This window comes from Haliotis asinina, chromosome 10 (genome assembly GCF_037392515.1).
Source record: "Haliotis asinina isolate JCU_RB_2024 chromosome 10, JCU_Hal_asi_v2, whole genome shotgun sequence".
Classification (NCBI taxonomy): domain Eukaryota; kingdom Metazoa; phylum Mollusca; class Gastropoda; order Lepetellida; family Haliotidae; genus Haliotis; species Haliotis asinina.
The window spans coordinates 50,224,121-50,239,987 of record NC_090289.1 but is presented as its reverse complement, the minus strand read 5'-3'; the positions used below and the strand labels follow the sequence as shown (position 1 = coordinate 50,239,987).

The window sequence follows — 15,867 nt, the reverse complement described above, 5'->3', positions numbered from 1 at the left end:
CACACACTGAAAGTGAGATTGGTGACCAAGAAGATGGATAATTTCCTTACTTCCATGTATGAAAATCAATATTAAAATCAGCGTAAGTGTTACTGCAGAAACCTGCATTTTTCATGCCAAAAAAACAATAAAAACACACAAAACATATTTTGATGTGCATGTTGTGGATGTAAAGATTCTGATCTAATTTAAGTAACATGAAACAACAACATATAAAATAACAATAAATTTTGAAATGATTCAGGATTGTAACGAAAATTTGGACTACATATTAATAATTTTAAAACATTATGGACATCTTATCTTGTAGGTCAACCTACAGTGATACTGACCAGTGATAGAATAACACTAGTAAATTGTAGTTGCATTTTGAAACTCCATCTGACATCTTGTATCTTGTTTTTGTTGATCTCTGAGTGACTGAGTGAGAATATGGTTTTAAACCACTTTCCGCAATATTCCAGCAATATTCCAGCAATATCACCATGGTGGAAACCAAAAAAAAAACATCACATGTGGTACCCATACAGTCAATCAAACCCATAGTGAACTTTTAACCCCTAAGCCACCCCACTACCCGGATATCCTCAGCGTACATGTAATGTCAGCTGTGCAAGTGAGACCATACTGTTTGCTCATCGCTTATTTGATATGATATTTATTTGATCTAGTGTCTCAAATGAACATACTTTTCAGAAAACAAGAAGACACCACCACCAAATTTGGTAGATGTAGAACTTGTAACACATGGAAACACAAAAAATGTTTTATTCAAAAATTCAAACCTGCCAAACGACACCTGTAAACCACCAGATCAGTCTATGTGAAAGTTTTGAGAAGAAATAGTGAATGGTTTTAAAGTTCTGCTCCAGAAAAAGAAAACAACCACCAATTTCAGTCAAAGACAAAATTGTCATGGAAATCAGAAAAAAATAAATTCCTACATTTGTATAACCCCCAAAAGGCACATCTTGGGACCATGGTGAACATGACGAACATGTATACCAAGCTTGACAAAGTTTGAAAGCTACAGCATACCATGGAAACTGCTAAAAATAAAATTCATATCTGGGTCTAATCCCTAAAAGGCACATCTATTGATCATTCTTGATATAAGTGCCAAGTTTGATGAAGCTAGCATATATAGTTTAGGAGATTTGCTCTAAACAGACATCCTAACAGTCACAGCCTAAGTCATGTTTCAATGGAAATAAAATTCATTTCTGGGTCTAACCCCCAAAAGGAACATGGAAAGATCATGACTGACATATACACCAAGTTTGGTTAAGTTATCACGAATAGTTTATGAGTATGCTTCAGACAAAGTATGATGGACAGATGGACAGAACATGTTTCTATATCTCCCTGCAACTATGAAATATCCCCCACAATTTCGTTGTTGCGGGGGGTAAAAAAAGTATTTAAATAAAATTGTAAATGCAAGAAACAGGATCCCAGAGACTTTCTTGAATATATCTGCTTACAGATCACATATACTCTAGGGGTTGCAAATGCATAAATCACTCATTGACATCATTATAAATGAAACCCCATCATTAAAACTGTTCGTTTCGATGTTTAATTACCTTAAATCGACCTTTCTGACAACAGTGCACAATTCTCAACCACAAACGAAATTTCAACCAATGAAGCGGCGCGTCTCTGTGACGTAATAGTAGGTATAGATGTGAGGGTCTATGCAGAATTCATCTACATTTCAGGGGGTAAACTATTTCGTTTACAGGTTTGAACAAACCTGAAATCGCAACAGCTGTTGTGAAAAATTAATCCTATATGTTCTCATATCTACTACATTAGTTCTGTCTCCTGCTTTGCCTGGTTTCCGAGTTACAACCCTTGTTTTTTTCATGGATAATTCTGTCAAAATCACTTGGTGTCGCTAGGTTGTAATCCATGTTAGGTGCTATAAACCTACACGTTATTTGTCATCATTCACTTGATGCTCAGTTAATGAATTTATAACAGGTATAATTAGTGGTAACGCCACTTAGATTACCCAACAAAGGTCCCCATTTGGCATTTCCTGTGTCTTGATCAATCAAAGGATTAACCGATAACACGCTGATTGATTAATTACTTTTATGCAGATTTAAACAGGGATTTATCAAAAGGTAGTGATTATGTAAGTACATTTACTAATCTATACTGAATATACTCTGTCGTGTCTGTGTCTATGTAAAAACAACACCCTTCATTATTGGCTTACTAAATTGCTTTTTGAAAAGAATGACGCACATTATGCAATTAGTTGCCAGGTGTGCTATCTTGGGTGACAAATGAGACTATACAGCAATGTGAAAAACCTGAAACGATATATCACGTTTTCGTATATTAGACTGTTAAGAGACACATCACTTGGGAAATCTGCAGATGAATTATATATCACTCGTTTTGGGGGATATTGATGGATACATTCCGTCAACAAGGTAATAGCCTGACATAGCTCTTATAACTTTAAATTGTTTAATGATTGTATGATTATAAAGTAATCAGGATTATGAGACCAAATATAAAGACTTATATTGACAAGGGTCCACATACTGGTGAGAGAACGTTTACAAACCAAGTAAATTTAGCAAGTGAAGAAATTATTGTGCAGTATTTTCACTTCGACCCCGACCTCGCTTATGTTATGGTACAGGCTGTGTCATGCAAACCCCTTTTGGTCATGATTCAAATACGTATTTAACTACTAGTAGAAAGTAGTTTTGATCTTCTTACTTGATGAAAACAAACCATAATCCCATTAATTCCAATGGACTTTAGTCCGTGACTTCACGATTTTCAAAACTGGCAGCACCCTGTCTGAGGATAAATGCTATTTAAGTTTGTTTTCACCGACAAAATCAAAATTACTTTCTACTGGTAGTAAAATATGCATTTTATTGATGGACAATAGGATTTTGCATGACATTGCTTATAACATAACAATTTCACATTTGGAAGCGAGGTGGGGTCAATATATTACTTGCAATATTTATGTCACTTTGACCCCCACCTTGCTTCCGTTGAAGAAATCGCTGTTACAAGTTGTGTCAAGCAAAATCCATTTGGCCATGATTCAAATACATATTTAACAACTAGTAAAAATTAGTTTTGATTTTCTAACTTGATGAAAACAAACCACAATCTCAATAATTTTAACAGGCTTTAGCCCGTGACTTCACAATTTTAAAAAAAAATGGTGGCGCCCTGTCTGAGGATAAATGCTATTTGAGTTTGTTTACATGACTTACAAAATCAAAATTACTTTTCACTGGCAGTAAAATATGTATTTTATTGATGGATTTTGCATGACATTGCTTACAACATAACAATTTCACTCTTGGAAGCGAGGTGGGGGGTCAATATAATGTTACTTACGATAATATTGTCACTTCTGACCTAAAACCTCGCTTCCAAGGAAGAAAGCGTTATATTCATGCAAAATCCTTTTGGTCAGCAATGTGTAGTAAGCAGTCTTGATTTTATAAACTTGATGAAACTTGAACTCCATTTTCTATCCTGGAAGCGTGGTAGGGGGGCGAACCATCCGATTTGGTATATACCACAGGCTTCCACAACGCCCGCGTTGCGCGCACAAACAACCAATTTAAGCACAAACTACAGGGTCCGGTGGAAATCTGTGCATAGTGACACTATCATCCGACCCCAAGGAGCAATTGACGGCAACACAACAATTCAGCATGTCTTTGTTGACGTCAAGAAATCAGAAAAATGAGGAGCTTCCTACACATTTTCTATACAACTAACTCAAAATCGTTCCTTTTATAACGTCACTGCAGGGCTGTCTGTGGTTTCGTTTGTGGGAGAGAGAAGCAGACAGCTTTTCAGAAACTTTTAAGCACTTGGCATTAATTAATCACAAGTTTCTTTTTTAAAAAATGGTGTTCCGTTTATGACTAACCAGAAGTCTTTCATATGCAGTCGTAAAATGAGTACCAAAAAATTGAGTTTATTCTTTCTTTAAGGGTCTGAATGAGAGAATATTGACATAACAACAAGCCATTAAAACATAACAGACCACAGCAGCAGGAGCCTGGGAATCAACTCTGCATTACTGTTACAGAGAATTGAAGAAATTCCTAGTTATAAAATTGATGAAAAATGAATTTCAAACTCTTTAAACCCAGTACAAAATCAGAATTAATGTGACTTTAAGAAATTTAAACTTGCGTAACTTGGGAATCCAACCCTAATCAACAGCTGAGCAGGTGCTCCTGACGCATGTTGGCCCATTACAGACTTCAACTGTTGAACAACAACACTAATTAGCTAATTCTGTACATGCAGCTGATACTTAGACAGTCTTACCTTCATGGGAAACATGAATAATACATAAAATGGCATCAGTCATCTTTGTTTCCAGAAGCATGCTAGTTTGTTGGGTTTAATGCCTTCAAAAATATTTTCAAGCAGAACCAATTTTGCATGTCTCAGACACTTCAAACTTTTGTGCAATTTCATGCAAGTCTCAGGCATCTCAAATTTTAAGGTAACTCCAAGTCATGCAAATCTCTGACATTTAAAATTTTAGTGCAACTGCTCCATGTCATGGATGTCAAGGTATTTAAAACTTCGTCTAACACCACATCACTGGGGTGCTGAAATCACAGTCAAAATCAGGGATTCAAAGAGGGGATAATTGGATCATTGCACAGAAAGTCTCTGAGAATTTGGTCCCTGTGTAAAACAGCTGGTATTCTAATCAAGATTCAGTAACCCATGTTTGTCTTGAGACTAACATGTCATAAGAGGTGACTAACGGCATCGGGTGGTCAGGCTCGCTGACTTGGTTGACACATGTCATTGGTTCCCAATTGCGCAGATGGATGCTCATGTTGTTGATCACTAGATTGTTTGGTCCAGACTCGATTATTAAAAGACCATAACATATGGCTGGAACATTGCTGAGTGCGGTTTAAATCTAAACTCACTCACTTAAGACTAACAGGACCCGCTGGTCAGGTGTGCTGACTTGGTTGATGCATGTCATTTTATCCCAGTTGTGTAGATCGATCATTGGATTGTTCGGTCCAGCCTCAATTATTTACAGACCTCTGTTATACAGCTGGAACACTGCTGAGCATGGCATTAAAACATCAACCCAACTAAATATAATTTATGAACAAGTTACAAAGGTCATGCAGGTGGAAATCACCTACACATCTTTATTACTCATCTGTGGAAGTTACTGCAGTGTAATATTTTTTCAGCAATATTACAAGAGTGTAATACCACTTGATGTATGACGTCTTAAGGATTCAGACTTATGACATCACAATGCTCATGCCGCTGTCGCAGTGGTACAAGACCTTGGTTGACTTGAGGAAAACTGGGTGTCCTCTCACTCACTCATTAAACCCGTGAAAGATTTAGAATCAAACTCGCTTACGCTTGTTTGATACCAAATCATTCACTCGTTAAATATAAATGGTATTAGACGAAAGGTAGTTTAGTAGCCTCTATATATCTCTTAGCACCTTTAGCTGTTGATCACTGAATATACCTTGTCCTGTCTTGATTTTTCACAGACCACAACCATATAGCTGAAATACTGATGAATGTGGGGTAAACCTGTGCCACCCACTCATCGCTCCTAGTATCAGGTGAGCTAACTAACATTAGCCTTGGCCTGCTTGATCTTTCAAGTATTTCTTTGTCAGGAAGAGGTGTTGAAGGAATGAGAGCACAACTGAGGAGTATGTCCTCTCCTTGGACTAAGAGGCCAATTAACCATCATAACACTCATGCAGGGTATAAGTTGCCATATCCTCCCGGCAATATGAGGTCATACAAACACTGCATTCTGGATATGGTGAAACACACAAAATAGGTCATATGTGAACTAAGCTACAGACTGATTTGAATAATTACAGTCCTTTCACCTTGGTCAGTTATCGAAATATTGTGTCAGTTGACTTTTTCTAAGCAACTTCTCATCACATCATTTGCTTTATCAGGAGAAAGTTTGGGCATTTTGTTTTTCAGGGTCAATCGCCCAGTACCAAGCAATTGAAAACAATGTATTCATCGTCATGACGTGTCACCCTCAAGGTATCATATCAATATATCTGTAACAGACTACAAACAATGCTCCCCAAACACCTCTTATCAATAACAAAGGAAGCACATGTCGCATTCCACACTGTGCCTGATGGAGAAGTGGATGTTAGGAGTTCCCACTAAACCATGCTTCAGCATGATAGGCAAACATCTTAACTGCTACCCTACTGCCCCGCTGAATTTTGAGGCTTGGGACAGTGGTTACCTGACCAACCTATCTATTCTGAGTGTATATGTTTAGTTTTATGCCACTTTTAGCCATATTCCAGCACTATCACACTAAAATGGGCTACACACTATATCCATGTGAGGAATCAAACTCAGACTTCTCATGGCCCACTATTTACAAAGTGATCTCATATAGAATGTTCTACTTGGGATTACTCTTTGAGTGAACGAGTTACATATTATGATGCTTTTAGCAATATATCAGGATTAACACAGCGGGGGACGCCACAAATGGGCTTCACACATTGTACCTAGGTGAAGAATCAAACATGGATCTTCAGAGTGAATAGTGAACAGCTTAACCAATAGGCTACCCTACTGCCTGATCATTCTCAAGAATCATGCCATTTGTGCCTTAAGTCACAAAACAAAATAATAAATAACTGAGCCTCGAGCAATCCCTCTTTCAGTTCCATCTGAAATTTTGCCAGCTATGGGGAGTATAAATTCTGAAACTAAAACTTAACTTAAATAAACAGTATATTTATTCTGCAACAGTACTGAGAAAGAATTCTCATAAGTTACATAAACCAGTTTTCTAGATTTCAACACAAACCATTTAGAGGTACACATTGAATAACAAGACAAAACCATATTTCATGTATAATGTGAGACTGGTCCCACTAACGCACTACTCTTTTCAAGTGAGACACACATTACTGCTATTGAACAAACCACAGTGCTCACAGAACAAAAGAATATCCTCTGAGTCATACCTCAATTCATAGTAAGTAAAAGTCATTTCTAGTCTGCAACTTTTATTTCTCTTTTAAATTGCCAAATGGTCTACCTAAAGACACGACCAACCAGAATGTGCCACATGTACCGACAGAAAGAATAACAGGTGATATATTAAATGTACCACACTGGGAATAATTCTTACTTTGAATAAATGTAGCGACATACTGTGATAACAAACTATGATAATAAGACATCAAACATTACATTCCAGACAAAAACATTGCCAGATTTTAATTCTCCTGTGTTTTTAGGGCACCTTTAACTTACTGGAAAGTCATATTCAACTTATTCTAAATGCATACTCTAATTTAAATATTTCATTATTTGTACTGTATGACACCATTTGTTTTACACATCGTTACTGTGATATGCATTTATCACACCTTCTTACTATAGTACACAATGCATTCATTATGCTAACATTTAGTCTCTGAAATAAACATATTTTACAGAAGAAAGGTTCATAAATTTTTATGAAATATAATGAAAAACAGCCTGAAACTGTTAATCTCTACTGTCTATCTATCACATATTGTAGAATTGCATTCACTTTCTTGGATATATTAGTTTCAGGGTCTGTGTGCATTGCATCACTCTTGCCGTGGTATGATTTCTATCACACCTTACTGTGGAATACATTGCGCCACACTTCTGTCTGTTATGTGTACTGTGTGTATGTATACATGGGAACTGTCACTTTCAAAATGCTTCCCAAGTAATTGGTAATAAAGTTATTCTGACTACAGAAAATAATTTTTGATCACATGGACATGCTTGACTAACTGTTAAACTTACTCTATGCCAACCAGGTGCCAACATGTGGAATATTTATTGAAGATCTGTATCCTATAACCGGTTTGTACAAAACATCCTTCCGTTCACCTTAGCATCATCGTTCTGGATCTTTAATAAACTAACAGATATCTGTAAAGATTATGGGACAACTTGACAATAGCTTTGTAGGATTTCCAATCACTGATAAAAAATGCATGTGTAGCTTCAGTAACAGGCTCCAGCATGGCTATGGTAATAATATTCAGCAGAGAACCATGTTCACTGCTATTCTGAAATGTTAAAACCTTCACACAACAGCAGATACAAAAAAGATCTGCGAAATTTCCAGAAAGAAAAAAATATATCTCATTCCGAAATTGTAACTGAGAAAATCAGAAAGCACTTGATCCAACAGAAGACAAGGGCTCATATGTTAGGAGAGCATGATTTTTGTTATTTTCTCATGAGTAGGGGGAAAGTTTTTATGAAGCCCCCCTTGTTCGGTTTATAGCCCAGCAATGATCAGATGTCTGGGAAGGCTGATAAAAGATAGCAGTCTTTTCCACAGCTTTTAAACCATATCAACATTTCTGCATCAGACATTTTCAGATGCCAGCAGGTTTTTATACCATTACCCAAAAAAAATATTGTAAATTAATTACAAATTGGCACTTACATTTTATTTCTTTCATGCCCAGAAAGAAGATCTGTTTTCAGTCTAGACCTTATAAACAATTGCGAGTTTGGGTTTCAACGAAACAAAAATTTCAGACTTCAGTAGGATCTCATATTACCGCCTCATTCCAAAATTAAACACCCTTTTCTGTACCTATACCAAGGCATTGTCGAGGAATGTCAAGAACAGCTTTGCAGAATAAACTGGAAATATGCCTGTTCAATATTTTAATAGAACAGTCAACATTAGATGTGGCAAAGACAGGCACAGCACTTTGTGAGCTTTGAAGTACAAACAAAGTTTTGAAGGCCCGGGGAGTTATAATATACTTTCCCATTGGTGCCAGTGATGAACTTGGAGGTGGTTATAAAATGAAGGGATGTGTTAAACATGTAAAGCATGAATCAGCAAGTATGCTACTAAAGCACTGTATCATTTATTGGAATGGAATAAAAGGGTTTGTCATTTTAAATATATTCCTGCATGAGCAGTAATATGGGGACCTGAAACAAGTGCAATCTGGAAACGTTCTTGCTTACCTTCCGAACGAGTTCAAGATAACTTGACAGGGCCCCAATTGACATAACTCCAAGTTGTAATTAATAATTAAGGTGTCAATTAGATCCAAAGGAATTAGGAAAAAAGTAAAATCAATCAATTTTGCAATGTTTTATTAAAAAGCTATCCTCAATGAGATGACGAGACCTCGCTACAAAAGTCTTTAGCTAACATTTAGTTTTGAACTGAATTATTTCTAAAGCTTCCAGAATTATATTTGAATATATAACAAAGTGGAACACGGAGAATGCTTTAATTTACAAATTCTCAAAGTGAAGAATTCTAGACATGTAAGTGTATTGTAAACTTTGTCGTATTTTTGGTTATTTTTGTTGGTTATTTAGAGCCTGATAGCATCCACAGCGTTTCCACCTGCTACTAAAACTGACAATCAGAATTTAGTTACTCTTGCTGAAATTATTGGCTTCTACTTTCGTGACAAGCTCTAATTTGGCAGTCTGGGCACTTAGTACCAAACTCACAAGACTAGAAGGACACGACATCGTCTACAAAGTCATTTCATTAGAAGAACCCCAATCCTATACACTATGTTCTGATCAAGAAGAACGTTCTGTTACTATTCCTAAAAGAGGACCATCCAATGTCTTTATGAACTCCATGACCTAGCCACACAATAAGCTCACTGATCATGGTACACAAGTGTAGAGGTGAGCACAGATCACATACCCCTACATTCCACTTTGGAACATGGAAATGACTTGATATTGATATATAATGTGACAAGGATCAGCACCTCACAAAACTCTCTCTTTGACTCTACTAAACTTTATATACATGTTAGATAATAGTTTTGCCACGTACACCTTAAATTGTATAGTGAGTGAGTGATTGAGTGAGTTTAGTTTTATGCCGCACTCAGCAATGTTCCAGGAAATATGGCGGCGGTCCATGAATAATCGAGTCTGGACCTGACAATCCATTGACCAACAACATGAGCATCGATCTGCCCAATTGGGAACTGATGTGTCAACCAAGTCAGCGAGCCTGACCACCCGATCCTGTTAATCGCCCTTTACGACAAGCATAGTCGCCTTTTATGGCAAGCATGGGTTGTTGAAGGCCTATTCTACCCCAAGACCTTCACGGGTTTAATTGTATTTATGAAATAAAGAAATATAACTATTTAGAATCAATCAGAACTATATTTGTACGTATGACATGAACAAAACAACCCATGTAGATACAGACAATAAATCATGTTGATAACATCAAGGAAATAACTAATCTAGATACAGAGAATAAACCAGACATTGGTACATATGACACAAGGAGGACCATGAAAAGTGAAAAGTTAACATCACACTTGGAATAATCACATTTTGCAATTAAACAGCACATGGCATATCTGTGAGTCATGATTAACTTGTTCATTAAGTCTGGTGAACCTAGCATGTATAGTTTCAGAGATGTGCTTGCTGTGAAACACAGTTTGCATCAAGTCATGTCATGTCCTAGTCACCAATGTTACAGATATATATAGCATCAGTCCCATGTCCTTCCCCCACCTCCCCCCCACCCTCCAAGCAACTGTAGCATAATGATTTTAGTTGTTAAAAGCAACACTACATTTATACATAACATGTCATCAAAAGATGAAATATCCCCCAGACCGCACATATTTGAAAGAAATCATCAGACAGTTACTTGATGTTTTTATAAACTAAGTTTGAATTGTTTCCATGGAAATAATGGAAATAATGAAAATTATAGTATTCCCAGAAATTATTGAGAATCATGTTGCGTCATGTAACTCATTACGTTTATTAACTTCTGGCGTTTTACTTACATAAACATGTTAAAACATCATCCTTTTACAGTCTCAGTCTTGTTATAGTACTTTGTTAGACCTCCTCGCTCAGAAATGCATGCCTGAATACGCCTAGGCACACTACCCATCAAAGTTTGTAGGTAATTGTGTGACAGGGTATCCCAATACTGGACCACCTCGGCCTTCATATCGTCAATATTTCTCAGTCCCTTTTGGTTTATTCTGTCCTTCATGACTCCCCACACATTCTCAATTGGGTTTAGGTCTGGGCTGTAACTGGGCCAGTCTAAAACTTGAACATTTTCGCCCGACAACCACTGTTTTGTGTAGCGAGCAGTGTGTTTTGGGTCATTATCATGCTGGAAAATCCAATCATCTTCATACAATGTTTGTGCTGTCGGAAGAAGGTGACCATTTAGAATGTCAACGTATCTTTCTTTTGTCAAGTTTCCCGTGAAAACACACAATGGCGTCACTCCGCGAGCCGATATGCCATCCCACATGTGAAACTTCGGGCTATGTTTTGGTCGCTGGTAGATAGGTTTGACAGTATCTTTGGTCCAAATTTTCACACAATTAGGGAAAAGCCAAACAGAACTTTCATCCGAAAAGAAAACATTATCCCAATCTTGATTTTCATGAGCCCGACACTAGTTTAAACGTTTTTCCTTTTGTGCATCTTTCATCAACGGCAAGGGAATTCCAAGTTTTTTCACCCAATTAAGTCTCTGTAATTCCTGCCTAACTGTTTCATTGCATACCTGAGGACTTCCTCTGCTAATCATTTCATTTCTGATGTTCTCAACACTTTTCAATTTGCCCCTACTCACAATCTGCCCAAGTCTTCGGCGATCCACAACACTGAATTTCCTAGGCCGACCTGCCCCTGCTTTGTGCTCTATCCCGGTTCCTGTTTGAATATTCTTCAAAGTTCTGTATACTGTAGACAGAGGAATACCATGTCTACAAGCTAACACTTTAGCATCAGCCTCACCCCTTTCAAAATCATCTAGAATGAGCTTTCTTTTCTCTCTTGCTGTAAATTCTGCCATGTCAACACAGGAAGCCGTCTGCTCAGACAAGGGAGATAACTCTTGACGTAATGAGCTGCCTTCTAAGCCTTCAAGAGTTGTCTCCCTTATTTAGTATGTTTAGTGCGCAGTGAAAGCCCTTTTTCCAATCTTAGCATCATTAGAAAAAAAACAAAGATTTTCTCAATACTTTCTGGGAACACTGTATAAATGCCAAGTATCTGTAAACAGCAAAAGGCACCATTTCAAGATCTGCCTCATATATCTGCCAAGTTTTGTTGAAAGATATCAAACGTTTTTTGAGTTGTGCTCAGGAAGCAAAGCCCATCCTTAACTTTTGAGACTAAGACTGCATCATTTCCATGGAAACCCAGAAAAATATAAGAGCCAAGACTCTGCAAATAGCTAAAGGCACCACTTTGGAGTCTGTCTTATATATCTGCTGAAAGATATTCAGAAGTCTTGCAGTTGTGCTTCAGAAATTAAACACACCCCTCCCTTTTTGAGATGAAGTCCACATCATTTACATGGAAACCAAGAAATAAATAAATCACAAAAGCCTGTAAATAGCAAAAGGCACCACCTTAGGTTGTGAATGATATATCTACCAAGTTTTGCAGGAATAAATTGAATGTTTTTTTAGTTATGCTCCGGAAACGAGGCCCACCCTTCCCATTAGTTTACGTCCAACACGTTTCCGTGGAAACCAAGAAAAATAAAAATACCAAAAATCTGTAAATAGCAAAAGGCACAATCTTAGCTTCAGTATGTTATGTCTGTCAATCTGGGTCTAAAAATATTGAACGGTTTTTTACTTATGCTCTGCTCTTATGAAACAAATAGATGCAGACAGATGGACAGCAAGTCAGTCAGTCAGTCAGTCAGTCAGTCAGTCAGTCAGTCAGTCAGACAGACAGACAGACAGACAGACAGACAGACAGACAGACAGACAGACAGACAGACAGACAGACAGACAGACAAGACAAGACAACCATATCCACATCCTCATTATCTGCCGGGAGGGATAAAAACGTCTTGCAAGATGTTTTTGAAATATTCGGTAAATATATGAGGTTTGTATAGTCATATAAGTCTGAAATGAGGTTGGATTTAAATCATTAAGTGTTCATCAGCAGGGTACTGTTTTAAACGGAACACAAAGGTAACAAGTGTTTGCCACAAATATGGCAATGTCCCCTGTCGCTAAAGAACAATGAAATATTGATAACACTGAGCTTGAAAATAAAGTCAAGGTCACTCAAACAGACTGGTGTCTGCGTAATCCGCCAATGTAGGATGTCACCAAATTTGAAGATATTGGGTAAAAGAATCTGAAAAGTGGCCAAAGTGTTGTTGTGACCTTGAAAATATGGTCAAGGTCACCCAAACTGTCTGCATAATCCCCCAATTTAGGCTGTCACCAAATATGAAGATATTGGGTACAATAGTTCATGAGATATCGCGTTAACAACAATTGGGACATACGTAAGGATGTACTGACGCTGCTGAATACAAAAATACACCAAAGTTCCTAACTTCAACACCACATTCAATTAAATAAATCATAATTTATGGTCATAGACAGGTTAATAACAGTTAAAGGCAACAAAAACTGTTAAAGGCAACTTTCTGGTTTGAGAAATTTTACAAACCAAAGCATATTTGAAAGGTATTGCGATATTGCCCTAGCAGCACTGGTAAGTGCATCTCACAGAAGCTATACATGTACAACAGCTCTAGCAGGGCACCACGACCCTCCACAGGTTTCATTTGAGACATCACCAGTGTCATAGCATCATACTTTCACATCCATCTCCAATGGTGTAAAGTGTTACAGCAGCTCATTAGACCAGTTCTATGAATATATAACGGCAAAATAACTGTCCCCTTTTTAAAAACATCCCTCAAAAATCATTATGTACAGAGAACCCTTTAGCATTTCATGATGCTTGCCTGATTGTATGGAGCCAACCATGCAGGAAACCAATATTCATCACTCATGTCCCTGAAATATGGGATAGATTTTTAAGCGCAGCCACATTTGACAGCTTATTAGGAATATCTGTTCAGGAGCTATATAAAAACCAGTCCCCAAAGAGAAACCAACCTCTAATGGATGACAAGAAATGACAGCCAACAGCCTCTTATGGTCACCTGACCAGCAAAAGAAACCATTTTCAGTGGACATTAGATCTTCAATAGAAACCAGACTCTAATGGAAGCCAGACCTCCAAGAGACACCAGCCTCTTGTGGAAGCATGACCTCCATGAGGCACTAGTCTCTTTTGGAAGCATGACTCTTGTGGAACCAAGATCTCTTAGAGACACCAGCCTCTTATGGAAGCATGACCTACAAGAGACTCCATCCTCTTGCAGAAGCATGACCTCCAAGAGACACCAAGTTCCCGTGGAAGCAAGACCTCCAAGAAACACCCTCCATGAATGACTTTGCATTTGTGATGTAAGTGTTTGCACAAAGTACCTACATGTAGCCTCTATGAAACAGTAAATCCTTACCTTGTTTGATGATGTTTTCTTTGTCTGATGTAACATTGACAGTCCACAGTGTGTAGCAGAAGTTGTTGTCATCCACACAGCGTATAGTACGGTTATCCAACATGACCTCACCACCCAAGGTGGTAACATCTGATACTTCCCCATTTTTGACGTTGCTTTTGACAGTGTCAGAGGGAGCACTGTCATAGTAGGCACAGAAGTTGTTCCGTCCAATCACAACCCCTGAAACATAAATTATACATGAGACAGATCATATCACACAGTATTGAATTGTCTGTGAATACAGGTGTACAAGTAAGTGCATGTCTTAAAGGAAAGAAACCTTTATTCCCTCATACGACTTAAGACACTTATGTAAATACAACACTTTCTATGTGATAGTGTTTAACTCACATCACCCTGAGCTGTGTCACACAGGAGGACATAGAATATGTAAAATAAAAAGATGGAATATGGAAAGATTTCCAATGAGCAGAAAATGGTTATCCTGTCGAACAGCATCTGCTCCTAGAAAAAATTGTTCCATTTTCCTATATTTCTCTTTTGTGGCAGCTTCCACAGACCAATTCTTACAAGGAAAATACTTCCATGCTAAATTTATACTGGCCTTATTTGTTTGGCATTATAACAATGATGTGTAAAATATCTGACTCCTACTGATGTTTTGAATATCACAGTACAAGGGTTACACCTGCTTTTCCTATAAATGGGTGGATTAAATACAGGAAAAAGGTGTTAACATTTCACTTTTATGTTCTTGCATTGAATTTCATCGTACCTTTTTCAGAAAACACAAACGTCAGTATTTGGGACAGAAGTAGCATTTTCCCTCATTTGCCTGTAGTTTGGAATCCTAGACTATTTGACCCAGATTTTGAGTTGGCTGTGTTCTCTAAGTACAAATTATAGGTGTAACTGGCAACCTTATAAAACTCTGACACTCATTGATTTATGTAACTGTCTCAGTAATGTCATGATTCCATTTCTTCAAAAAGACATATTCTTCTGCTCTTTGCACTTTTTCTTAGACTATGACAGAAACATGGGCATTATTGGGAGTTTCTGCAACAAAAACAACCTAAACATTCTCGAACTGTTCCGGAAAGAAAAAACACTTGGCAGCAGCAAACCTGTCGCTGCTTGTACCTCATTAATTGTAACACCTGAAACGACTTTTTTTTAAGAAATTGGCAAAGGTTTTTACCACATTAACTCATTGCTGCAGTACCTAAAGACTTAAGATAGGCCAAAGGGAAAACAGAATTATGATCCGAAACAGGCAACGAAGCTAAACATGTGATGCTATCTTGACAACTTGCCACATTTCCAGCAATAAGATTATTTTCATGTTTTAGTTATTCATTTGTTGACACAAATGGCCATTTGCCTAAAAAAGAAGAGACTGGCTGTTCTCAAATTCAGTTTGCAAAATGCAAATCTAGAACAAAATGCCACAACAACTTTTC

The 15,867-nt window shown here is 37.5% G+C and overlaps 1 protein-coding gene across 1 annotated transcript in view; it reads right to left on the bottom strand.

Moving 5' to 3' along the window:
• LOC137297679 (bone morphogenetic protein receptor type-2-like) overlaps nt 1–15,867 on the bottom strand; it is a 90,643-nt gene that overhangs the window by 56,878 nt on the left and 17,898 nt on the right. Inside the window, exon 2 of the mRNA XM_067829595.1 lies at nt 14,402–14,623. Coding sequence (XP_067685696.1) covers nt 14,402–14,623 — 222 coding nt within the window. The remainder of the gene's footprint in view (nt 1–14,401; nt 14,624–15,867) is intronic.